Here is a 26,984-nt window from a genome sequence, read left to right on the forward strand (position 1 = left end):
TCCATTTCTTCACAATGTGATTCCCTGTCACCAGTGGTAATCCTGGTTCCACTGGCATGAGTTGTAACAGCTGCATATTTATGGGCAGTGAGCTTGAGAAGTGAAAATCTAATTTCAGGTTGACATTATACCTGACTCTTTTCAATACACTATCTTGGCAAATGTGAAGGAAAATGGTAATATGTCGGTCCTGAACAGCAACCTGATACGAATGGTAAGAACTACATAAAACCTGCCCTATCGTACCTTTTGTTTCAAGTGTTTAAGTGACCTGCTGTTACTTTATGGTGTGACCATTCCTGTGTCAAACTCCTTGGAAAAACTACTGCCTTGATGCTGCTTTTGAAGCAAAAGATTACATCGCAAGGAGAGGGCACACTGCCTGCCTTGCCATTCCATACACCAAATCCATTCTAGCGCTGAGTGTGGGTGCAAGCCTTTGAGACCTCTTATGTCCAGATTAGCCTTTTTTCCAGCTTTATGTGCTAATATATAAACTCTTATAAACTTCTGGGTTTCTTTCTTTATTGTGCAAATTACATTGGACTGTAATCTCTAAGCCTTTTCTTCACTAGAAACAGAAGCTGCATTGTTTTGGTAATGCAGATGTTAATGATGGGGAAGATAAACCCGAGGCCTTGTTTGAACTGGCAGATTCTAGAAAACCAACAAAATTATTCAAGATAGATACAGATTTTCTGTATGACACTAAAACCTTTTATGGATATCTTCTTGCAGAATTCAAGTGGGTCTTTGGTAACTGCATCATGAACCGGGACCTTTTCTGAGTATCAGAGTTACCTCCGTATTTAGGTAGAGCCCTGGCTAGCCTTTTTGATTTTACTTAAAAATATACCCGAGACACACAAATTTCAGGGCTGTTCTCGTTCAGAGACAACAAAGCAGTCGGAGGTTTTGCTTTCCGCTGATGCCACCAGCAGCAGGTCACGGCCGCGTAGAGCCATTACCGAGTGCAGCAGGTGTGGATAACGGAACCACCGGCCTCATTAACAAAACGCCTTCATTACTGCCTACGAGCCTATTAACTTCAGATTTACCTTCATCAACCCGCACCGCTATTGCTCAGTGGGGCCGAAGGCTGCGACTGGGCGGGGGAAGCGGCCTCCCCCGCCTACAAAACACCCTCCCCTCAGAGGGCCGAACATCAACCAGATGGAGTAAAACCGAACAGCGACTCCCTTCCTGCCGCCTCCTGCGCTGACCGGGGATGGCCCGGCCCGGCCCGGCCCGGCCCGGCCCACCATGGCCGCCGCTTCCCGCCCGCCGCTGCCGGGCCGCCGTTGCGCCTGCGCGGGCGGGCCGCGCATGCGCTGGAGGGGCGGCCGCTGTGGCGCATGCGCGGGGCCTCCCCCACGTGACCCGGCGTCTTTCTCCTCCCCCCCCCCCCCCTCCCCCCTTCCTGTGGCGGCGGTCCGGTCATGGCGGCGGTGGCGGGGGAGGTAGCGGCGGCGGGTTCCGTCGAGCAGTTCCAGCAGCTGCTGCAGCAGAAGGACAGGTGAGGGGGGGGGGGGACGGACGGGGTACGGCCCGCCGGGTGCTGAGGGAGCGGGGCCCGCCGCCGGAGAGGCTTTTCCTGACTGGAAAGGCTGGCCGCGCCGCCTGCAGCGTCTGCCTTTCCACACTGCCCTGCTCCCCGAGGGAGCGTGGGCTTTCCGCCGGGTGACTGCAGCGGGTCCCGAAACCTCAGGCCCTGCGGGGATAAAGGGCGCTTTTGGATTTTTGGCCCGGTTTTCCCCCAAAACGGGGCTCTGCAAGTCGACTTCGGGCGTTTGGCGCGAGTTTCGTGAAAGGCCGCTGTCTGCTGAGGGAAACGGGCCCGGTGCTGCCTCAGGGCTGGGTAAAACCTCCGCGGGGACATAAAAAAGAACCCTCCAAACAACCCGCAGGCCGGAGAAGGGCTTTGGGTTCGCTTCTTGAGAGACTGCTTCTTAAGCGGCCGTTTCCTCAGGTGCAGCTTGTGAGGCTGTAGGGGAGCTCGGGCGTTTGGAGGGGGAGGACTGCTGCAGCTGTAAAACCTTCTGTAGGGGATGGGAGGCCTACATGGGCAGGTTGGCAGGAAAATTATGCAAAACAGAATTTGCATGCAACCTAAGGATTTTATTCTTCTCCTGAGCCTCAAGGTGTCAACAGAACAAACAATTAGTGCACAACTTTTTCAGTGAAAGCAGCAGCTTTAGGTTGTTTATTGAGAAACAGTGTGAAACTAAGTGGTTCATCTTTCCTGCAACAGGGCTGGTTTCTCATTAATCTGGTTTTATGCGCTGCTAACACGTAACAGGGCTCTCTTTCCATTGGTGTATCTCAGCATGGACCACTGATTCTCTGTAGCTACTTGGCTGTGGCTTTTGGTCTGGTGTTGGAAGCCTTGGGCTCTGGTTGTGTGTGGGAAAATTGTATACGCGTTCTGCTTTGGTAGGAAAGAGTTGTAATAGCTACTACTGTAATTAAAGGTGAACAGGTACTCAAGTGCCTTGCCGAAGACAGAGAGGTTTGGTTATGAAATTTACTTGTTTGTCTTGTTGAATCAGAGGTGTAGTAACTATTATTCTATCTTTTAATCCACTAGCTGAGTGTGTATTTCACTAGGTCTTGTAAGGCACATTAAAATAAGGGGCTGGGTCAAAGACATTTGCGCATCCTTTAACTGTTGCATTAGCAAGGGCCCTTAATTGAATAAGGAGAGAAAACTGATTAAACCAGTGGTTTAAAAAGGGTGATGAAACTACCAGCTTCACATTTGTAAAGACAACATAAGGAAACATGGAAAAATTTTGATTTTGGGAAGAAAAAATTAGATTCTTTGAAACTTGCTGCATGACTTTCAGTTTTCTCTTCTGGAATTATTCTTCAACTAAGTTGTGTGGGGACATCCCAGAGGAAAGTCATACTCTCACGCTCACTGAGGCGTACTGAAATGAAAATGGCTTCAGGAACAAATACAGTATTTTGAAGTTATTTTCAACAAAACCCTCAGTAATTCTCTCATTCCCTTTGTCCACGGAATGTGATTCGGTTTTCTCTTTAATGGACTTGATTGTTTTATGTGTATTTTTTTGGTCCCAAGATGAATTGATAGCACTGATAACTCTTTTCCTCTACTTCACTTAAAAATGTTTGGCTTTGGGTTTTCTTACTACTAAGAAACCAAACAAACCTGTGCTCACAGAGCATAACAAATCCCTCAATAGTTTTTTTTTTTTCTTTTTTAACGATCTGCTTGTTTCTGGATGGTTGTAGAAGTTTAAAAATACCCATTGGCTGACTTCAGGTACCTTCTATATTTAGATTATCAAATGTATTTGAAAATCAATGGTGTAAAAAAAAATTAAAAAAAAAAAAATTTTAGTTTTAAACATCCACTTAATAAAGTGGGAAAGGAGAAAGTTTCTTCAAGGAAGTATTTTTCTCTTGAAAGATAAAGCTTAAGAAAAAAAAGTGCTGAATTTTTAAGGCTAGGCCTAATGCTATTTTACTGCTAATTTTTTTTTTTTCAAATGGGCTTCCTGATTTTTCCAAACTAACAGAATTACCACTAGTCAGCTGCAACTGCCAGCATTTTATGTTGACACTTAATTTCATAGGAGTTCTTGTTTCAGAAAATGAATCTTTCTGACACCAAGTTATTAGTAAGCTTTGTGTTATAGAACAAGTGTAAATGCTTAAAAAATACTTGTGTCTTGGCCCAAATGGAGGGTAACCTACAGAGTAATTATTTTCTGCATATCCCTACCAGAGAATGTCTCGCTATTTGGTTCTACCGTCAATAGACTCTTTGTTTTAAAGGTCTACTTTGTAAGTCTGTCTCAACCAATTATTTTTTTTCTTTTAATACAGTATAGAAACAAAAAGCCCAAGGTCTTGCATCTCCGCAGAAATTGTATGATATGGCCTTCTGATGTTTTTTCTGCTACTAAAGTTTAAAAAGTTGTATTAAAGAAAGTTAATTTTATTTTTGGGCCCAGAGCTTTTCCTCCAAAATGTGAAATATGATACAGGAAGAGAAACTTTGGGACTTGTCATAAGCTTTTTGTCACAATCCTCATTTATAGATAGTAGTAGAGATTTTAGAAATATATTGGTTGAATGTAAGAAATACTTTCTTTAGAATCACGTATGTGCTTCATTTTACTGACTCTCTATTTTCTTAATGTTTTGCATTACTCTTGCTATTTTTCAAGCCTAATTTGAAGTGCTCAGATACCAACAGGGCAGTCTAATTGCAAAATTAGACTTGTTCTGTGAATGAATTTGTCAACCCCCCACGCTCCAAACCCTTGGTGCAAATTAAAGTATGTTCTTCATGAAGATAAAAATTAAGTGCATCACAGCTATGTGTTGGTAAGGAAAGAACAGGCTCTGATGGAATGAGGATTAAATAACCATGTGCTTATTTCTCCTCTACTTGTCATGAGCTGACATTCATGTGATCAGATGTGTCCCACTATGCACACTAAATTAAATTGAGCACTTGTGAAATACTTCTTGGTAGCAGGGAAGAGTATGCATTCCTGTGTTCAGTTAATGGAAGGAAAGTGCATTGAGTTAGTTGTTAGTGCTTTGGCCTGATGGATAGCCACTATACTACTTTTATGTTCTCTGTTCTCTTTTCTTCCACTATTTGTTTTTAGCCAGTGGAAGCGTTCTCTTGTCCTACTTGTAGTCTAACAGATGTAAAAAATATTTTTTTAAATGTACAGGCATTGTGCAGTTGTAATGACAGCTTGACAACTTCATTCATTTTAATTGCAAAAGTTGTAATAGATCAAAGTAGAGTAGCCTGTTTTGTGAAGACTAAGGTAACATTACAAAACTTGATTTACAAAAAACCCCAACATTTTGTTCATCCTTGATCCATTTGTAACAACTTCCCTGAGCTCTTAACAGTGTCAGTAAACAGTGCATATATAAAGAATGATATTGGAGGAGTGTAGGATGTGATGAACAAGTACTGGAAAACCAATCCTGGAGCAAAACTCTTGATTACTCTCTGCATCAGAGCTTGGTCTGTCTTCTGAAATATTGAACTGCTGCTGTTTTTTTCATTTTAGAATTTTCTGTCTATTGTGACTGGGTGTTCTCATACATATAAATGACTTCCACGTCTCCCAGCCTACCTAATTATTTTCACCTCATTACTTTGTGGCAAAAAATGTTAGTTGCAGCATGATGTGAAGTGCTTGTCCCTGTTGGCTGGGAAGTTGTAATTAAAATATATCTGCGTGAGCTGACAGCTGTAGTAAAGTTCGGAAGACCTGTCTGCTATGAGGGCAGATGAAGCTCCTGCACGAGCTACCTGTGCTGTAATCTGCCTCTTCATTTGCCCTGTAGCTGGGCTCCACAAAGAGCATTGCTATGAAAGTTTACATGCTGAAACGGAGTTTTGCCATGACACGTGGTCTCAGGTTTCTCAAGGAGTCCATATCAAATCCCATCTATATGTAGAGAGTAAATCACTTAAATGGGCCTTTACTGGGGTTTCAATGCTGGCGTCAATTGTGAGCAGTGAAATCAGTCCAAAGAAGCCTTACAGCTATTTTGTTGTAATTAGAGAGATGTTTTGCCTTTGGGATCATTGCTGTTGGTGACTCGTGTACAGGAGTGTTGGAACAATCTATACAGGTGACAGCCCTGGAGAAGATGTCTTGAACTGTTCCTGAGCTCAGGTCTAAATTTGCAAGGCTGGCACTTGCAAAACAGAACTGCCTTGTCGTTCCGTAATTTAAGTTTTTACTAGCCTGTAAACTTTGCCAGTTCTAATCGGCTTTTGAAGCAGAACCACACTCTGACTGATGGCATGATGAAAAATAAAAAGAGGCTATCCTATTATATTTCTACCAAAGCTTCCTATAATTGCTTTGGAAAATCAGGTTTATGAATTTTAAAGTTCCGTGTCTGAATTGAGTTTAGTGCTGTGTTCAGCGCATGTGGTCAGATAATACAGCTGTTAACTGTTCCAATAGGAATGTCGTACTGCCTGCATAGCTATTAAAATTTATAATGAACTTCCATTATTTAGTACTAAAAGACACTAAATGGCTTCTGTGGTACGGTTGACTTGATTTCTGTATCTCTTAAGTAGATAAAAGTAGTACATTATATGTCTTTTATTCTTTATCCCATATTATCTAGTGGTTTTGATTTCAGCAAACCTGAAAAATGGAATGGAAAATCAGATGCAAATATCTTGTCACTGTTGTCATCAAAGTGTGTTTGTTTAAGCTCATGAGAACTATCTCATGGTACCGAGCTTGATGGGATTTCTGCTCACATATGTGACTTCTCATCTTTAAATACTGTGTATAATCAATACCAAACCTTCAAGGGAGCCTTACTGAAGCTGGAAGAAGTTGAAGCTAATAAAAGCAGAAAATAATGTTTCAGCATAAAAATACTGTATTTTTAGAAAAGTCCCAGTAGTCTTGCAAAGTTGCTACCTGCATAAGTAGTAAAGAGGCAATAGTGGCACTGAGAGGAGAAAAGCAGTGGTGCAGCTTCTAGCATGAAGCTGCTGAGCTCTCTTGCTCCCAGAGCTTCTGAAGATAGAAGGCTTGCCTGGGAAGAAATGCAGGATGCCCAGGAGCGATTCTGGCTGCTTGGCCTACAGGTGCTGCGAAATCTGCATCCTGTATTGTATGACTCAAATCTTTAGTGTTTCTGCTTGTTCTGCTTCCTGTCCGACACTCATATGGGATGACCTTTTACTATCAAAATACAGGATGATGTTTTTCTTTCTATTGCATTACCTTAACAGTGCTGATTGGGTTTTGGAATGTTTCCTGAAAAAGCATTGAAGTACTCCTCTGTGCGAGTCGTAGAAAGTGTTCCTGGTTTTACTTGTTTGATTTTCTTTTTTCTCAGGAATATGGTGTGGGTAGTGGTGGTGTTTTTTGCATATGTTTTTGTTTATGTTTTTTTTTTTTGGCATGGCGTATCAAACTTTTATATTGCATGATTCTTTTTTAAAAGTAAATGCTCTTACTTTTTTTGTTTTTAATAGGTGCCTTGTAGTTGTCCACTTTTGGGCACCATGGGCTCCTCAGTGTGCTCAAATGAATGAAGTTATGGCAGCACTAGCAAAGGAACACACGCAGGTTACATTTGTGAAGGTAAGTCAAGCAGTTGAGCTTGTTTTAAACAGAGAAGACCCATTATTACAAAATATGGGTAAAGTTATTTTTTCAATTCCTTTATGGCTTCATGTTTGAAGATGTGAGTTGAACATATGCAAAAGAGGCATCAAAAGTCTGTGGAATGAAAATTCTAGGTTCATCTTTCCAAACTTGGTATTGCAAGCTTAAATATTACCTTAATTTTTATCATGCTGTTTAAAGAAAAAAAAATAAATCAGTCTCCTAAGGTAACAATGAAGGGGTTTTTTTCCACTAGCTACTCCACCTAGAAAATAGTCTTTTAAATTTCTCTGTGCTTGCAGTGTCTCAGTCTTTCAGTTCTGTAGATAGCCATATTTTTAAAGCATGATTTTTATTGCTGGATTTGAGGTTAATTTGGCAACACTGTTATTTTCAAGTGTGCTGGAGATTTCATTTGTTCCCGTGATGATGTTTGTTAACTAAATAGATCTCAGAATTCATAGAGATTTTCTGTCTGATCTTAAAGATGAACGATAATCTTCAACAAGTTTAAAGGAAGGTAAATATAAGTCTGTGCAACACTGTCACTCTAAGATGACACTCATATAGTGCTGGATGGTATAAACACAAATGAGATGCTATATATTTGTGAGATCGTCTTCACATCCTAGTAAGGGAGCCAGTGTGGAGGGAAAAATGAATGCGTTTCATCAATGTGCTGTTTGTTTTAAAACAACTTTCTCTTGTTAATGAGACACCTCTGTGATTATGAGGGCAGGGAGTAATGGAGCAGCCAGCTGTGTGTGAGTATTTTAATTTGATTTCTTAACAGCCTTTAGGTTTTGTGTTTGTTTTTTTTCCAATGATTCTGCTCTCAGTTGGTATTTCTGTTAAACATTAGGGCAGAACTATGTTAATGGCAGTATTTTATCGCTTAGAGCTTCAAAAGACCAATTTTCAACATTTTGAAAATTCAAGATGCTTATATTTATATAGAGTTGCTATAGCTTTTAGTATGCCCAAGAAAGTTTGAAAACTCTCAGTTGCCTCTTTATTATTCATATTCATATATTACTTATTTATAAGGTTTATTATTCAGCTGTAATTTATTTTTTAATAACAAGGTTCCAAAGTGATTGAGTGTTGCAGAACTAAGATAATGGCACCTCATTTGCCCCACTCCCTCCTCCCAATATTATTGGTGTACCTGTTTAGAGAAAATAAGCTACTGAAAGACTTGGGTGAATTTTCTTGATAGAATTTTTTTTTTTGAGGGGGGAGGAGAGGGGAAGCTCCTCATGGTGAATGTATTTGATTTTGGAAGCTTCTTTGTGGGATTTTGGTCTGTATTCCAGAACAGGCAGTCTGCCTTTTAATTGGGAAGAACCTGTTAACTCATCAGATGGTTACAGAGGACTGACCTAGAGTAGTGTACTGCCTTGCAAATCATAAAGTTACATTCTAGAATAGACCTAAGTAATAATGAAATGAACTTCAAAACTGTCAGTAAATCTTGAAGTCTTTCTGAATGTAGTTTCTCATTTTAGTTGTTGCATAGCCTAACTCTAAGATCCTTGGCTTGGTTAAAATGTGTCTGTATCCACAAACAGTTAGAAACACTGCTTTGGAAAGTTGTACCAATAAGAGCAAGTTACTGAAATATGAAATTAAATCTGTTCAGTATGTGTGAACCTCACCAGAGTGGAACTTAAGTATCCAAGTAAGTAGGAAATTTTAGTGGAAAAGAAAATTAATATTATAGGGAGAAGTCATTTAATCATTCGCCACTTGAAAGAGAATAGGTAATTGGAATCTATTTACAGTTTTCAATTTATAGCTTTAGTTTCTCAGTTGATCCTGTTGGAGCGTTGACTTACAGAAGTAGAGGTGAAGCTTGGACTCTCAGTTTTGACTTAGTCTGCTGGGCTGCCTCTGTATTTAGTGAGTTCATTAAGAGCCTATATAGCTGGAGCAAATCAAAACATGCTGTAATACTACAGTATTCAGAGGTTCACTACATTTTGGTTAATAGTGAGAACAATCACGATATTTTCTAAAATGCATAAGGATGGACAGAGACGGGCAGGAGCAAACTGTTAAGTAGCTCTCTCGATGCTTGTTCATTCACTGTATGGTTGGTGGAATAAGAATTTGAAAGGCTTTTTCTCCTGTGCACTGGATTGCAGTTTTCTGTTTGAAACATTTAGGTCTATTACCACTTTTTTAACCATTAACTGCAGCTGTTGCAGAGCTAGTGTCTTAAACAGCCTTGTACTAGATCTTCTGTCACTCAAGTAAGCTTTTAGCCTATGCAGAGAAAATAACAAATTTGAGTTAATTAAAAGATATATTTTCTTGAGAAATTACTACACTATGTAATTTCAAGGTATGCATTTGAATGCTGAATAAAATTAGAACCAATAGTCTCAACAAGCTTTCCACTCAATACTTGGTAGCCTTGCAGGAGTTAAAAATAAAATTTAGTAGACATCAATAGCTTATTGAAGAAACACTCCTTTTTTCTTCATAATTTGCAGAAGGCTGCAAATGTCAGTCATGATGTACTGCCCCTTGAAATTAGTCAATAGAGCAAACAGCAAGAATTGCTGTGGGCAGAAAATAAGCACTGTAATCATGACATAACTGGGGTCAATGATTTATGGATTTCAATATAGTAGTAGCTGCATATGATTGAAAATTTACTAGGTCACTAGTGCACCAAAAATTTTATTCGCAGCCTCCGGGCATCTTTTGAAATGTGCAACAAAATAAAAACCTCTGAACCTGTTTTGACACTGTGTAGGCTCACTGGATGACACGCCAACCCAGTGAGTCTCATTTAAATGCAAATGTGTCACAAACTTCTGCGTCAAATCCTTTTTAAATGTATAAAATGCCTAGAAGAACATTCTAGACAGGATTTACATCCACAGTCAAACTTTAAAGAAGATTATGAAAATAATCTTTTTCTCTGTTTTTTTTGTTGTTTTTTTTTAGCTGGAAGCTGAAGCTGTGCCTGAAGTATCTGAAAAATATGAAATTAGTTCTGTTCCAACGTTCTTATTCTTTAAGGTAAGAGAAAACGGATTTAAGAGAAAATGGATTCCATGTGGACTCTTAATATGTATACTTTTTTCAATACTGCTACCAGAAGAGCAGAACCTTAAGTACTTTCTCAGTGAAGAAACACTTATGTATCTGATTTAAGTCTATCCAGTGGAACCTGAAAAAGTAGATAGAAATGGTTCTTACATTTAAGTCTATCCAGTGAAACCTAAAAAAGTAGGTAGAAATGGTTCTTACACTTTATATGTAATATTTTAGAGCTTCCTTAATTGCTTTGGCATCCTTACATAGTTTATATTTTAGTTGTCCTACCTTGTATTGGGTCAAAAAAATTTCAGTAATGTTTCCTTGTCTAGCCCTAGTTCTACAACATGGCAAAAATCCAAGTAAATAATCTTTTGGTAGAAATTACAAGTCCGTCTGGGTCACATTTGCCTGTGATAATAAAATTAAAAATATTTTCTTTAATAAATTCTTCTAATAGCAAATTTGCTAGCAGTAACGGTAGCCAGCCAACAGAATGGTATGAGTCTTGGAACTAAAGACTGGCCAAAAGATCAATACGCTAATCCACCCTGCATCTGAAAATCTATACTTTATATGGTGGTTTTACTATTCTTTTTATTAGAGTACAAATTCTGAATTTAATCCTGTAACACGAGCCTGTGTTTTGGTTTCCTTAGAATTCTCAGAAAGTTGACAGATTAGATGGTGCCCATGCCCCAGAGCTGACCAAAAAAGTGCAGCGCCATGCATCCAGCAGTTCTGTTTCTGCTGGCTCTAATGACAGCGTAAAAGAAGATCTTAATGTGCGTCTAAAGAGACTCATCAATGCTGCCCCTTGCATGCTGTTTATGAAAGGGTCTCCAAAAGAACCTCGCTGCGGTAAGCATTTTCTGAAGTTCGTGTTCAGTGTGACAGTACTTGCTTTGGGCTAGTTGTCAGATTTACTCAATTTTGGGAAGATACATCCCAACAGTGTCTTGTATACCTGGAAGTATCAATGAAAGTATTTTCATATTGCTTATAAGCAGCTAGAGAATTGCTGTTCTCCTAGTTAAATTTTGGAAATGGAATTGCAGAGATTAGGCGCTTTCTAAAGAATGTGTGATGTGCAATGCTATCCTTGAACTAGGACACTTTTCCCGAGGTAGCTCAGTGTTTATTCCTGACATATTTTGTACATCCAGTTACACATGTTGAAAATGTAAAATAGTCTGAAGAGAATGTTTCAATTCAAGGAATAAAAAGAATTGCCTAACATCTGGGATCACTGTTGCCATTTGGAAAGAGAAAATAAAACTATCCCAGCTGGTAAAATTTAAAGACCAAGTAGCATGTGTTTCTGCTACAGTGGAAATGCCTTTTCTTAAACCTAGTTCTCTTAACTCTTGCTCACTGTTTAGAGTGGTTGGTTCATAACTAACTTGAAGTGTTGATCTATATGGAAAGCACATGAACAAATATTAAAAGGCAAAATTTGTAAGTACTGTGAAGCTGCCATCCTTCTGCTCCTGCAGTCTCAAGAAGTTGCACTGATTTCTTTGCTAAGCAAACATGTATCCTGTGGGGCAAATCATATCAGCTACATTGCTGGGCCAAAGAGATGAAGGAATTGTGAAACATAACAGGAGAATAAGAAAAGAACTAGCAGTAGCTAACTCCTTACAGCCAAGCTCCTGAAGAAAGGCCCATGGCATATATTTATGGAACCAAAAAAGAGATAACTGCTCAAAAAGTTAAATTGTGATGCAAAACCTCAGTTATTTGTGTCTAAAAACAAATAATGAAAATACTTGTAATTCATGGACAGATGGACAAAACAGTAGCATGCGCAGGCTTGAAAGATTCCTCATAAATGTTTCTATGTAATGACAGAGATGCATGTGAACTAAATGTGTTTAGAACATTTTGAGGAAAGAAATGAGGACTATACTTTTTGACCCCTTCTGGTAAGGGCTCAGCAGGTGCATCCTAGAGGCAGAGCAGTGCTTCTCATGTCTAGTCAGGAGTCCAAATGCTTGGTTTGAACTATTGGGTGTGGTGATTTATTGATGCTATATTCACATAATTGCCAAATATCCTTGTGGTGTGCATGCACTGCTGATCTTTCAGCCATGGAAGATCTTGCCACAGTTTTAAGTATTAAATCCAGTTAACAGTTTCAAGGGCAGACAACCCCAGGTAGCTGCTTCTTGTGCTTTCTATTGGACTGTGTCCAGGAAGTTTCCAAAAGTAACTGAGTGCAGAACTATGTAAAGGAAAATGGATGAAGTATTATAAAAGGACCTAAAACCCCCTGATTTTGTGTTCTGTCCCTTTATGTTAATCTGGAAGGATTCAAATTGTCATATTGCCATGTGCTGTTAAAAGGGGGAAAGGGAGGTATAAAGATACGGAACACATTGATTTGGTGACGTGAGAATAATGCAGATTTGTGATACATGACTTGCCAAATAGCCTCTGCTAATTTGCATTTTATCTGGGAAGGCATTCTATTACAGCAGAGCTCTATTTACACAGTTCTATATAGTTCTAGTTATTGAAATTGAGGATTTGGGTCCATAGAGTAAATAAGAGTCTTTTCATTAACTTCAGGTGGTTTTGTGTCAGGACCAATGCTTGATAAATGAGAGAGCTGAGCAGAGTGGTAACAGTGGTGAAGCTGCTGGGTGGGCCTGTCTGGATTGAATTACAAAGAGCAGCTTTGGACTGATATTGTGTATATGGGGCAGGAAAGGAGGGGAGTCTGCTGTCAAGTGCTGTTAATTGGAGGGAGTTTAGTATGTGCTGCTCTTTTCAAGAAGGAAGGTTTATGTGTAAAAGTCATGAAACAATATTTGAAAGAGAAGCAGTGGTTAAAGCATGTCAATTATATGTCAGTCTGGGCCATTTGCTGTAGAGGGTAATCCTGCCTTGGCAGAGTGAGAGGAGTCTTGTAACTTGGTCCAGGCTACTTCAGGTTGTTGAAGCACTTGCTTACAGCTTGTGTGCAGCTTTTCTTATTGCCTCTGCCTTCCGTACCTAAGTGTACTTTCAGCTGCTTTTAAAATATTTGCATGCCATTTTACAATCTGCTTTTTCAGGTGTTGCTGTGAAAGGGTTACAGAAATACGAGAGGAAGTGCAAGATCCTGTATGTACTGAGGCTTCACATACTGTATTGGGCTTCTACTGTGTTGGTACCTGCACACTCTATTTTTCTCCTTCTTTTTCCCTTTCTAATTTCAAGGTGGCTGTTTCATTTCAATGCACTAACAGGTCCCAGAATCACTTTGGTAGAAATGGTTTCAGAAATAACCATAGATTTCAGAACTTCCACGTTCATTATGCTGTTGTGTAGTAGGCTGGGATTCTAGCAGTTTGTGCATAGGCATTTGCTCCTACGAAGAGCTGATGAAGTTCCATCTATTTATGTATAGATAATTCTGTATTTGTATTATGTAATAGTACAGTTATAGGTGTGTGAAAGTTGCATACCATCATAGGAATTTATAGATAATTTTGCAGGAATGGAGATTTTGGCTTATTCAGAAGTTAGACTCGGCAAGTCTACCTATACATAATAGAGCACTGCTCTGATGAGCTCTTGATGTTTATGAGTGCATTTGAGGTTTCTGCAGTTTAGGTTATTCAGATACATGTGCTTTAAGTTTAATTGTGCTGGATGCTAATGTGGCACTATTGTTAATGAACCTGCTGTGCTTGTGCTGTGAGTTGTTTGGCAGGTGTGTGGCAAGTTGTCGGAGCAGAGCGTGGTTCTTGCTATGTCTGTGGTGAGCTCAAAGGTGTTGTGCAGGCAGTGGTGAGTCTTCCCTGCACTGCTTGTGTGCCCAGGTTCTCTGTTACACCCAAGTCAGCCTCTGTGTCGGCGTGATCAGTTCATGGCACTGGCACACCGTTTCTCTTTTGGATTTCTGCAGGTGTTCAGTAGAGAGCTGGCTTTCTAAAGGGCATTGAGCAGAACACTGGGCAGATTTTAAAGTTACATAGAGAAAAGACCCTTTACTGTTTCTTATGTGTTTGAATTTTTGATGGAAGAGCATTGTGAGGCTATTTGAAAAAACCTCAAAACCAATAAACAAAAAAACCCCACAAAAAAACACAAGCAAAAAAAAAGACATTGAGGCATTAAGGTTTAGGATCAAGGTACCCCATGAAATATGCACAGGAGGTACTTGCCTAAATAGAGGTATGTTGGAAGTATTCAAATAGAGGTATGTTGGAAGTATTCAAATGTAGTGCAACACATGAAATAATCTGAATTTACAGCTCTTAATTTTGCAGTTAAATACTGTGCCGGCTTTAGACTGCTGTGGTAGTTTCTGGCAATAGTTGGGCGATGTTAGTAAGTTGGGTCCATTAAATTTCCTAGAATAGACAGTCTTTTTCAAGGTAAAGGTAATTTAACATTTTGTCAAAGATGATATGGATCTGTTATAACAGTAGTAGGAGTAATAGAAATAAAATTAACTAAAAGGAGCCATGCTTGTTTAAAGGTGAAGATACTTTTGAATTGTACCTCTTTTGATACAAATAATAGTCTTGCACTCAAGACTTAAGTGCAGTTGGCAAGTAGAGGGAACTCTATCCAGCAGTGTATTTTGGGATAATCTTGTAGTTTGTAATTTCTTCATTGGAAAAGCCAGCTAAGCATAGTGTAAAGTAAGGTTTGTGCCCTTGGCTATGTGTTTACTGGCAATTGTATGTGGGTACTATGTATGTTGTATTATTTCAGCGAATTCATTTGGACTGTGGCAGTATTTATTTGCTTCATCAATACCGTAATTTATTTAGGGTGTTTTTATTGGTGTAGAATCTGGAGTGGCACTTGTGATCATCTAGATAATTGCTTAAAACATTTTGTTAGCAGTTTAATTATTCCTTGTAATGCATGTATGGCATTTCTTCAGAAATTCAACCTAAATCTTTTGTTAGGAAAGTAAAGCTGTTCTGGCACTTTATCCCCAAGCATAACACTTCCAGACTGCTACCATAACCCTTCAAAATGAAACACAACCAATCAATCTTTCTAGTTTGCATGTAATTGCCTACAGCTAAAATAAAGCTTTTTTTCCCCAGTTCCTTACAGTAGAAATGAGTTAATATATTGGCGATGGAATAACCATCAGCAATCAGCCTTTAGCTGTTTACTAATGAACTCCCAGATGTATGAAAAATTTCAGAATCTGTGTTTTACTTCAGGCTGTACATGAACTTAACACTTCAGTTGTAGAAAGAAAAGCAACTTAGATGCTGTACATATAAATACTGCTACTTCATATCTCAATAAATTGCAGATCATGAAAAGTGCAGAAAGCTGTAGTAAAAATCCATATTTCAAAAACTAATAGGTGGTCTTGCAAGCTGAAATCAAAGGTTATTCTTCTATGGCACTTTGATTCTTTTTCCCATTTAAAGCGTCTTTATTTTTCTATTCCTTTATTAAAGCCTTTAAGCATTGTCTTTTTTTTTATTATTTTTAATATTTGTATAGAGGTTTTCATTTGTCTGCACAGCATTTGTTGGATTTCTTTGAGGGAACTGGTAGGATTGCAAGGGCATTTGAATCCAAAACAGAATGAGTTGACAATGATATAAAACACACATTATGATCACATTGATTTTATGGACAAATTCTCATGGATCCTTTTTGCAAACCATATGATAGTGTTGTCTAGGAGGCTTCTACTTCCTTAGAAGGGATGTGCATGCAAGCAACAGTGGCAGGTGTTGAAATACTGCAGGATAAAGACCATGTGTTAGAAATGAAGCAAAACTCCAAAATCTTTCAAGGTGTTGCAACGTACTTAGTGTTTTTTCCTGATGAGCATGATTTTCATAGCAGGGCAAATAGCTTATGGAGGAACAGTGGAGTTCTGAATCAAGATTTGATCACCAGTCCTAAAGGTCAAGGCATTGGCTCCCTTGTGTTGTAAAGTGTAGCAGACCTCTTCTCATCTGTTTTTTTATGGAGTAAATATCTGGAACACACTGTGAAACATCTAGTAGGCTGACTTCTTCTCTGGAGGACTGTTTGTGCTTCTGCATCAGTGGCAGTGTTAAGTGAATGAAGATGACTTTGAACATCAGTCTAAGGTTTCCTTTCAAGTTACTCCACAAAGAATGGACTTGTTGGCATAAAGGGTACAGACTATGTGTGGGTGGTGTGTATGTGTGCGTTTTGGTTTTTAAAGTGATTTTGAAGAGTTTCTGTAGAGACTAATGATTTAAAAAACCAATTTATCTTCTTTAAAAAAAATAAATCAATCTTTCACTTTAATGAGAATGGTGAATTTAAAATAGAGTTGAAGGAGAATTGTTTGAAAGTGAAATTTCATGTGGGTTTCCTTCTAGTGTAAGAAGATTCAGATGATTATGGACTGTAAATTCTATAATGTTAAAATTTTCATACGTGCAACTTTTTACAAATAATGTGACTATTTTCTTAGGGAAAAGGTGCTTAGTTACAGAAGGGAGAAACTTCACAGCTTGGCCACATAATATACTTGGAAAATCTGGATGTTTACATCATAATATTCAGTGCTTGATATCCTGCTGAGAGAGTGTTGTCAGAGTAGGACATAATGAAGATCTGTCATAAAGGAAAACAAAACATGGTATGAAAGTGTCACAAGGGTAGTAAAATAATATTAAGTACTTATGTGAACATAAAGATTTTAAAAAAATAAAGGAGTCTGCCTTTTACCATGAAGTAGGAAAGTACGTGATCTTAAAGTAAAAGTAGTAGAAAACATTATAAAAGCCAAGTTTCTAAGTTAAACTAGTGACACAGTAGTGTGTTTAAAACCTGGTTGCCACTTGGTGTGTCAACTTTATCCACATTTGGTGTAGGATAAGTTCAGTAGTAGCTGGAGGAAGAAATGACAGGGGTAGAGAAAGTGATGTGCAATTAGAGGAATGAAATGAAAGCTACTGAAGATGCTGTTATGGTCATTAAGAAGCTTTTATTCTTTGTGAATGCTCAGTGAAGAAGAGCTGGAAAAGGCAGAATAAGGGGATGCATTTAACTTTGCTTTAATTGTGTGTTGGAACAACAGACTCTTATATGAAGGTTACTTGCTGTGTAGCTCTAAATGGAGAAGCACCAGACTTGCCAAGTTGTCCATATACTTTGGTTTTGTAATCGCAGTAATAAATATGTTTTTTGCCAGTTTATAATATTTGAGGATATTTACAGAGTAAAGAATAACACACTAGAGCTGTTTTGAACTTACCATCTAGAAGAACTGAATTTTTTAAATAAATAAGGTTTCATACAGACATGGGAATGCTTGTTTAAAATTATATGTAATTCCTCTTTTTGTGTTTGCAGGTTTCAGCAAACAAATGGTGGAGATACTGAACAAACATGGTATTTCATTTAGCAGTTTTGACATTTTTTCTGATGAAGAAGTTCGTCAGGGTCTGAAAACATATTCTAATTGGCCGACTTACCCTCAGCTGTATGTAGCTGGAGAGCTTATAGGTGGACTTGATATTGTCAAGGTTAGAAACTGAGACATTTTTAATCTTGTAGTTGTCAGAAGCATGTTTTTCTTGCTTTTTACATCTGATTTTAATTCTCCCCAATCTCTCTAGGAGCTTGAGGCATCTGGAGAGCTGGACACAGTCTGTCCGAAGGCACAGAAGTTGGAGGACAGGTGTGTTGTATTATGTCATTGTTTTAAGGGTGTCTATTTTTGAGGTTTCCTGTATGTTTATTTGTATAGGGGGAACCCCTATATAAATTCCTGTTCTTTGACTTTATCAGAAGTGTGCTAAGATTTTCTTTAATTACAGAACAGCTGCAGTTGTTTAATATGGTCTGTTTCCTATACAGTAAGCATCACTTAATATAAAGCTATACTGTTCCAATAGGCTTTACTCTTATTGTATCTGTAGTTTTTAAATTTTTAATTATAGCAGAAATATATAGATTCCTTCTTGCCTCTCTTTTAAGAATTTATTCTTTAAAGATAACTGGGAAAATCATCTTTTAAACATTAGTAGTTTTTGTTACCTTCATGTAGTGTAGACTTCATAACTATGATGTCACTGGAGAAAACATCTAGGCTTGTCTTCTCATTTTTCTTGATTACTCATGTCCTTCAGTTCCTGTTTTCTTTCACCTTGGCAAAATGAATATATGGTGCAGCAGTAGGAAGTGTGTTGCTTCCTGAATCAGATGTAATATCTAGAAACCAATTTGTCGTCCTTTAACCTTCCCATTTGAAGATTCACTTGTTTGAAATTCTGATGTGCCCCAGGCAGTCAAGCTCTAGATATCTGACAAGTCGTTCTGTTTGAGAAGTTGCTAGTAGATGTGACTTTTTTCTAGTTTTTATGTGAATAGTGCCATTAAGACATGCAAAGGGGGCTGGTTTACCAAGAAGGTGGCCTGTACCTTGAAGGCAAATATGTTAGCATAGATTCCCACTTGCTGTCTGAGGATGGTAAGCACAAGTTTTACAGTGCTCTAGATGTGACTGGTTCTGGTTCTTTTGCCTTCTCAGCACAGTGGAGAAATAATTTAATGCAAGCCATTTCAATATAGTGATAAAGTAGTCGTACTTCTACAGCTGTGAATTTACTAATTAATTTTTAATTTGTTCTGTGGGCTGACGTTTATTTTTTGTTACTCTAGTAGGGTAACTTGTAAATTGTTTCACCAAGGCCACAAAAAACAAACACTACCTTTTGGATTTTGAGATTAAATTATAGGTGAAGATGCGATTGTCTCAGTATGGGCTTTGAAAACCTTATTTTAGAAAGTTTCCTCTAGTCTCTTCCTTTTTGCAAGCTTGCATAAGCTGCAACTTTATTAAATGTATACATAGGGTTTTTTGCTTTGCTTAATTATTTTGGAGAAAGAAGGTAATGGGAAATGTCCTCTGCTTACCTAATCTGTTTTAATAGATTAAAAATGTTGGTATAGCTAAATGTCTCCCTAAAGGAGCATCATCATCACGTTTTGAACAGGTGTATGAAGTTTTTATTAATTTTATCAAATTTTGATGTAGAAGTGGCCTGAAGGAAAACTGGCTAAAAATTTACCAGATAAGTCACAAGTAGCTTCTTGTTGCCTAGTTTGTTCTTCGTCTTTCAATAGGTGTTTGTTTCTTGGGTTAACACATGATGTTTAGCTGAGGTCTGTCTTCTTTTTTTCTGGTGACACGTGGGAAGTTCTTTTTCCATGACAGAGATTAGTTTTTCTTTGTAGGTAACCTCATACTTAACTTCTGAGCAACTGACTTCTCTTTCAAACTTACCAGTCACTCACAAGAAAAAAACCTATGTGGTAGTTAGTCAAACATGCTAAGACTTAATAGAATGAAGGGATATCAGTAGTAGAATCTATTTAATGCTAAATTACGTTCCTTTACTCAATGTTTGATCTCTTTCCACCAATTAATTGTGCGTCTTCACTTGAAAATACCCTTGAAAATGAACTCTGGAAATCAGCTTGGTTTCACAAAACAGATCTGACAGCTGGGGAACCAGCTCAGATTACTGTAGCTCACCCTTGCTGTAGCTGTTAGTTTTGCTGTTGCTTTTTGCCCTAAAGACAACTTGATTGCAAAAATTCTTTTGAGGTTTACACATGCAAAGGCTGTAGGTCACCAAAACAACTTCATTTAGTTTTATTTTGCAAAGACCCTGGATTCTCCAGTCTAGAGTCTTTTTGCACTGTGCAAATCATTCAAAGTGACCTTTTACAGAAAAGGATCACCTGTTATGCATTTTATAGAGGGTAGTTTGCCCTCAGCAGGCAACTGTTGGACGGGAGTCTTTGCTAACTTTTTCCATCAGTTGTCACAGAAAGCCTTTCCTAAAAGGAGAGGGAAAGAGGGGGAGTGTCTGAGGGTCGTGTGGGTAGACCAGAAGTGGGCAGGGCACAGTGAGGCAAAACAGACCTATTCCTGAATTTCAGTAGTCATTAGTCCTTAGTCCGTAAGTCCATAGATCTTATGACTGTTGGACCATAGGTGTCCATCTTACTCTGCAAAAGGCATTCTCACATGGAGAATAAGAAATGCCAAGTATTATATTCAGTATGTATAAAAAAAAAAAAAAAGCAGTATGTCACTAAATATAGGCATGGTATTTAAAATATCCTAAAATGATGTTTCTCTTTAAACTTATTGCTGCTTGATACTTAGAGGTCAATCTAGAAAAGCAAATTGTTGGTCTAAAAGTAACAGGATGTTTCAAATTCATTCACTAGAGTTACTGTAAGCAATTTAAATGAATAGCCTTGCTTATAATAATGCTTTAAATGTATTTGGTAAAGCTGTAAGGTGCTATCTTTCCACTTTTGCATTTCGTTTTCCTATTGAAACAAAGGGTGGGGTAATAACCGAGCTGTTTTATGTCTGTCTCTTTATGCCTTCTGTAGGCTTAAAACCTTGATAAACAAAGCTCCTGTGATGCTTTTTATGAAGGGAAGCAAACAGGTAAGATTAAATGTTGCAGAATATATTATATTTAAACAGGTTTTTTAAACACTGACAATTACCTTTTTTTCCTTGCTTTCCCTGCTTAATGAAAATTAATGGTGCTGGGAAGATTTGTCTTTTTATTTGGTGCTTCTATAAGCCAGAGAAGAGCAGTCCCTATTTTACCTGATGGATATATATTGCTAAAATGCTAATAGCTGTGTTACGGTAAAATCAGGGAATTTGATGCCCTGCAGTGACATCTATCAATTGATCTACAATTCAGGAATGAATGGAAGAACTGTGCACGTCCTTTTGGTTTTAGTTATTGAATGTCTTTGCAGATAATGGATTGTCTTCTGATGTTCTGAGTGCTTGCCCCTGATGGCTAGCCTACTTGAGGATTACAGTTTGAGTGTTGCCCAAAACTTTATCTCTGGATACATGTTTCTTGAAATTTCCCTCTATTGACCTAATTGGATTGGGTGTCCTATCCTTTTTAATTTCTCTCACTTTATGCTTTCACAACTGCATTTAAAAAAAGCTGCTAGATGTTTTTAAGGCTAAAGTATAATGCCACATACCATAAATGATCCACTTTCTCATGTGCATGGAATGGTCTATGCCTGGTGTCTTTAAGCTGCACTTAATTATCTTGCTCACTGAAATGAAGGTAGTGACTGAAGACAGACAACTGCTAACAGTTACGATTAAAATAATAACAAATGACTGTAAACGAAAGGTCAGTCTGTTGCTTTGTGTTGCATACTCCGAGTAGCCAAGGGAGAAATGATTCCCTTCTGAACAGCAAGGCACTGCAATTCTTCCCATCAAAATTACTTGAATGGCACTTAACTCAGACTTTTCATTGGAGTGGTGTACCCTAAACAATAATTGTTGTTAGTGACTGCATGTTATGAGAGTTGTTTATATGGTATTTTTTTAAAGGGTACAGAGGTAGGGGACTGAGCTCGTTCATGTGACTTGTCTTTCCATTTCATTTTCTCATTAGTTCCCTAAGCCTTCTCTGTGTATTAACAACCGATACGTTTAAGAGTGTTGTAGGCTGTTTTACTAAGCCATTTCATAGCCACTGGAACCCTGTGGATTAGGCTGACTCACTGAAACAGTGGTGATGAGCTAGATGGGCTTAGGTCTTCTAAAGAGACGCACTTTATCTCCAATAAAACCCTGTGTCTTGCCTATGAAAAGCAAGACTTTGGGCAGGTTGCTTAACATGCGTTGATTTTGCTTGAGCTACTGGTGGAGTGAAATCACCAATAAGAAGATTAAAAATTCAATATCTAAAAAATGATGGGTGTTCTATGTCCTTACACTGTCAATATGAAGAGTTTGCAGTAGATACTTTCAATTACTAATTTCACTTGGGAGTTGCCGTACGTGCAACCTATATATCAGTTGACTATAGGTTGCTACTCTCTCCAGAATGGAAAGTAAAGGGTAGCGTGTGTCTGAAAATAAAATATGTCTATTTTACAGTTGCATATAAGCTATTTATACCTATCATACCTATAGCTTTGGCTTTTTGAATGTTCAGAAAATAATCAAGCCTAAGTAGTTTACAAGATAGCATTGCCAAACCCGGAAAACAGATTCACCTTGTATCATTTCATACCACAGCTGAGGAAAGTGTTTAATATTCTTAATGCTTTCATTTATTTCAGCAAAGTATGTAAAGAAAGAGACATTCAGTACTGTTTAAAGCTCAAAGAATATAAAGAAGAATGAAAAAGGGATTAGCAGTATTGCTCATCCAGTAAGGTCATCACTGGCAATAAATTGGTAATAGCTTTGGTGTAGCTTGAGGACCTGGAATTTTGTGGATTAAATATAGCAAATATATGTTTTAACATATGTGTGTTTTGCATTCTAGATGGCAAAATGTGGATTCAGCAAGCAAATTATAGAAATCATAAATAGTACTGGGTATGTAAGTGTTTTGGGTTTGTTATTTTTTTTATTGAATCTGGGAAGCCGGTTCTGTTATAAAAACTACATTTTGTAAATAAAGAGTTTGGAAAATACTAGTGGAAGACTTCCCCAAATATAATTTTCTTTGTTCAAGAGTATTTTAAAATATCTTTATGTAAAAGCGCATAGTGTAAATCACTACTACGCTTATTTGATACCAAGTCAAATGTGGCGTGTCAGATATTAACACTGCTTTAGCACTACTATGTAGTGACTGTTTTGCTCGGATTGAGGAGTTTATTGCAACACTGATTTTTTTCTTTTTTTTTTCTGTGATTGTTGACATGAAAGAAATCCTTCCACTCTGATAAGCAGAGATCCCTCTTGATCTGTTTCCTTAATCTTGGAGTCTCTCATGTTATCTAGCCTCAGTTTTCCTCTTCAAAGCAGTTCTTTCTGTAGTGAGAGAGATTAGTATCATCTTCCTTTGAATACAACTCCTGTTTCATTTGTACTGCTAGTTAAAGGTTAAGCAGTTGTCTTGATTACTAGATGTTAGAATGCGCTTTTTGAGATAACAGATAACTATATATCAATATACAACTTGGAAATCAGTAGCAGTTAACTCAAATTGTTGTTCCTTGTCCCTGGCCCTAGTTCACTTGCAGGAATCTACATACTTGCTGGTTATTGAAGAGTGCTAGTTCGTGGAATACTAGGAATTGCATACCAGAACTCATACATGAATCAACCAGAAATCAAATTTATTTTTGTGGTTTTATGCAAGTGGTATATGAAGATGGTGAAATAGCTGCAGCTGGTTGATTCCAAACTTCCGAAGTATATGTGTGTGGTAGGGTTTTTTTTGGTGTGTTTTTTTTTTAATGTTTAAGCTAATAGGGAATGGAATTACTTTGAACACATTTTTGCCAATCGTAGCTTAAGGTATACATTTTAAATATGTGCATTATAAGGAGTTTCCCATGAAACTAGACATTTTTTATATTACAGTTCTTGGTGCATAAGGTGTTGATTTTTGAGGGTCTTAGATTGCAAAACTACACAGTAGATGATTTTGTTGTTTTTTTTTTCTAGCGTTGATTATGAGACATTTGACATACTGGAAGATGAAGAGGTAATTAAGCTTCTCCATTGTGGATTTCATTGTTGCTTTTACTGAAGTTGAATTTTACATATAAGATTATTTTTCTTAGGTGCGGCAAGGATTAAAAACCTATTCAAACTGGCCAACGTATCCTCAATTATATGTGAAAGGTGAACTCGTTGGAGGGGTGGACATTGTTAAGGTAGGAATGGGAGAATCTTGTTTGAGATGTAAATTGACCATTTGTTTAAAAGTGTAGAAATGTGTTCTGCCCATAACATACAGAAATTCCTGTGTAGTGGCCCTAGATCTTGAAACCAAATGACTTGGTTGCTTTTACTGTGACTTCTATTAGCTCAACATACAGTTGAAAGGAGCTCTAAATCTCTAGCATTCTCATATGCCAAGATTTAGCAGTGAAATGTATTTTCTTGACAGCAGTCAGTTACTGCTACTGTAAAGACCATTTTTACCCCATGGGTGCGTTTTTACAGGTTTCTCTTCCTAGTTTCACTTCTGACATTGCTTTTCTCAAATAAGGTGGGTGAGACATTTCTTCCTAGCAAACAGTCTCATTCCTGGAAGAAAGTAAGGTTTATTGTAGTTGTTTGAACAGACCCTGAAGCAACAAAAATAGATCTGCATCTGTAACTGTGGTTTTTGATTTTTGTAACAGAGCAGGCACAGTGTTCTAAACCCCAAATACTCTTGAGCCCATTCTTGTCTGAATGTTTTATAGCCAATTCCTCAGACATTGTAACTCCTGGGAAGATACAATCAATAAATCTCATTTAGTTCTAAAAATACTAGTATTACTTAAATTATATAGATTACTTTAATTTTATTTATTTAACAAGTGTGTGGGTTATTTCAGTGATCAGTAAGTATAGTCTTGGGCATTGCAGAGATGCTGTGAAATACTTCTCTCACTGGTATTTAAATGTAATTTGTCTGTTTGCATTGTAGGACTGTATTCACTTTACACTGACTAATTTGTATGGGCAGATGAATGTTGTCAGTATTTTAAAATGCATTCCATAATATAGCATAACATGTAATAAAATTGAGACAGTTGTTTCTCTTGAGATGTGGGAAAAGAATATATACTCCACAACATGTTATTTTAAAACTATTTCCTGGTGTTATCTAGCTCTTGAGTAAGTTAACAGCCTTATAATTTGAATTTAAGTCATCAAGATAATATGGGAAAGCACGTCTTATTTGGAACTCCTACAACTCTCTTACTGTCTCATTTTAATGTGTGGTAGTAACAATCTTATCAATGGATGCTCATTTTTTCATTTTGTGGAAGGCATTTTGGATGTTATAAAATTTTGCCTAAATTGTATCCTGAATTACATCCAGAAGGAGATATACCATGGGATTTACCGGGTAAAGTTGACAACAACCAATTCTTTTGAAGGTGTATCTTTTAACTAAGTAAGTTTCCTCTCTTACTAAATAGACACAAAATAGAATTTAAATACAACGTTATGAACTTCAGTGTCTTGGTCAAGAGGGACCTCTAGTGGGTCATCTAGTGCATTCCCTTAATAGCCAGTGAATTGATTTCCTTATCCCTAAACTGTCCCTGTTGAAATCTTGTTAGCATAATCACAAAATGTACATAAAGAATAATTGCTGTATATATTTCTTTACAGGAACTAAAGGAAAGTGGTGAATTGTTGCCTATTCTGAAGGGAGAAAATTAATGGAAAAGGACATCAATGGGAACAGAAATACTTTGAACAATTACTCATTTATAGATTGTATTGGAGCAATATACAACTTAGTCTTGTGGAACGGATCAGGAGTAAATAAAGACAGCTTATGTACTCTGTATTTTGCAAGACCATACTACATATGAAAATGTGTTTCCATTGAAGATACAAAAATGTCAAGATCTTCAAATTCAATTAAAATGTAATGCTAAAGAGCTTTGGGTTTGTTATTACACTCTTTCTGTGTATTCATTGCATATAGATGTTTAAGAATTAGTAATGACACCACTATCCATTGCAGTGCTATATAGGACTAAATTACATCTTTTTGGGGGGGCTCAGCTCTCATTAGGAGAATATTAATGGGTATACCTCTGTGGTATGGAATAATTTTCTGTCACTGTTAATAATTGTTTTCATGTCTAGTGAGTGAGAAAAACACTATTGAAACCTTAATCCAATGCACCATTAGGAAGTTTTTATTAATGAGTTTCAGCTGTATACTATGCATCTTCATTATCTTAGTAGGTACAGTAATTGTTAATTTCAGATGTTCAACCTATTTTAACATAGCGTTTTGGACATATTTAAATTATGGTGGAAATGAGCCAATAAACACAGTGATTAGGCCAGTCTTTGGTGTATCGTCAGCACTCCTTCAGTTAGACGGAAAGGTTTACTTTCTGGGCTATGACTTTGGCAATTTAAATCGTGTTAACATATTGAATCTTTCACTTCTCTATTCAGAGGATTGAATTTGTTTTTAATCCTTCTTTCAATACCTGTAATGCTCTGAAATATAATGGGCTCTAATAATGGGCTGACCATCAAACCAGCCACAGGAGAGGTGTACTTGCAAGTATGTGCAGGAGGGTATTTCTCTTCAAGAGAAACATTTTTTTACTTTCAGGTCTTTTGAGGTCTTAGCATGTGTGCTGAGACTAATGGGGTTTTTATTTTGGAAGGTGTTTTTGTGTCGGTGAAATACTGAAATATTTCTGGTTAACTACCAATATACTGTGGTGTGTGACAGCAATATCAGCTGCTACTGACTCCTAGCTGTGAAATACTAGTTAAAACTGTTTTGAGTGCATTGGCTATGCATGGTAAAGAGGACAAGGATACCATATTCTTAGAGAGGTCTAGAACCTGAAGAGGGGCAAGCTCCCTTTATGAAACCCAGCAAATTAAGTACTGGTGAGGAGAAAGGTGCCTGAACCTTACCATTAATACATTTTGAGCAGAGAGGTATTGCTGAAAGCCTTTTCCTTGCTTATTTCTGTGTTGGTTGTGCTTGCAGAGAAACACCTGTGTCTGCTCAAGATTTGTGGCCAGAAACTTCTGAGGAGTTGCTTTCTTGTTAGGAGGGGTCAGGACTGACCGTGTGCTCTTCAAAATGTCCCTGGAAGAAGAGATGCCTGATGAGTTAGGTTGGTGCGAAGTTTTAGGCAGCAGCTGAGAAGTAAGGTTTTGGAAGCACGTTTGGGGCTTTGTTGCTTAAATTCTATCTAAATACACTGGAACCTGAAGCAAGACTGTTATGGGCATTAGTCCCAAACTGGTAAAGTTTGAAGAAGGTACTTATACATGTTGTAGAATTCCTAAAGTGA

At 37.7% G+C, this 26,984-nt stretch overlaps 1 protein-coding gene across 2 annotated transcripts; it reads left to right on the forward strand.

Annotated features, from left to right (window-relative positions):
- The first annotated feature begins 1,411 nt into the window (after positions 1 to 1,411).
- GLRX3 (glutaredoxin 3) lies at positions 1,412 to 26,964 on the forward strand. Of its 2 annotated transcripts, XR_007507378.1 has the most exons (12): positions 1,412 to 1,516; positions 7,019 to 7,127; positions 10,110 to 10,184; positions 10,862 to 11,063; positions 17,514 to 17,686; positions 17,780 to 17,841; positions 20,577 to 20,634; positions 22,511 to 22,563; positions 23,644 to 23,683; positions 23,763 to 23,855; positions 25,315 to 25,576; positions 26,675 to 26,964. XR_007507378.1 is itself a non-coding variant. In XM_049811384.1 (11 exons), the coding sequence occupies exons 1-11, from the start codon at positions 1,440 to 1,442 to the stop codon at positions 25,363 to 25,365; spliced, it is 993 nt and encodes a 330-aa protein (XP_049667341.1). In that variant the 5' UTR covers positions 1,412 to 1,439; the 3' UTR covers positions 25,366 to 25,604. The 2 variants fall into 2 exon arrangements, 1 of the variants encoding a protein (XP_049667341.1); XM_049811384.1 differs by lacking the exon at positions 26,675 to 26,964 and having other exon boundaries at positions 25,315 to 25,604.
- Positions 26,965 to 26,984: the final 20 nt, after the last annotated feature.

Source organism: Accipiter gentilis, chromosome 9 (genome assembly GCF_929443795.1).
Source record: "Accipiter gentilis chromosome 9, bAccGen1.1, whole genome shotgun sequence".
NCBI lineage: Eukaryota > Metazoa > Chordata > Aves > Accipitriformes > Accipitridae > Astur > Astur gentilis.

Coding starts and splice junctions, on each gene's coding strand:
- GLRX3 (XM_049811384.1), top strand. CDS start 1,440: ATGGCGGCGGTGGCGGGGGAGGTAGCGGCGGCGGGTTCCGTCGAGCAG. Junction 10,185..10,861: donor CAACGTTCTTATTCTTTAAG/GTAAGAGAAAAC, acceptor TGGTTTCCTTAG/AATTCTCAGAAAGTTGACAG. Junction 22,564..23,643: donor GAAATCATAAATAGTACTGG/GTATGTAAGTGT, acceptor TTTTTTTTCTAG/CGTTGATTATGAGACATTTG.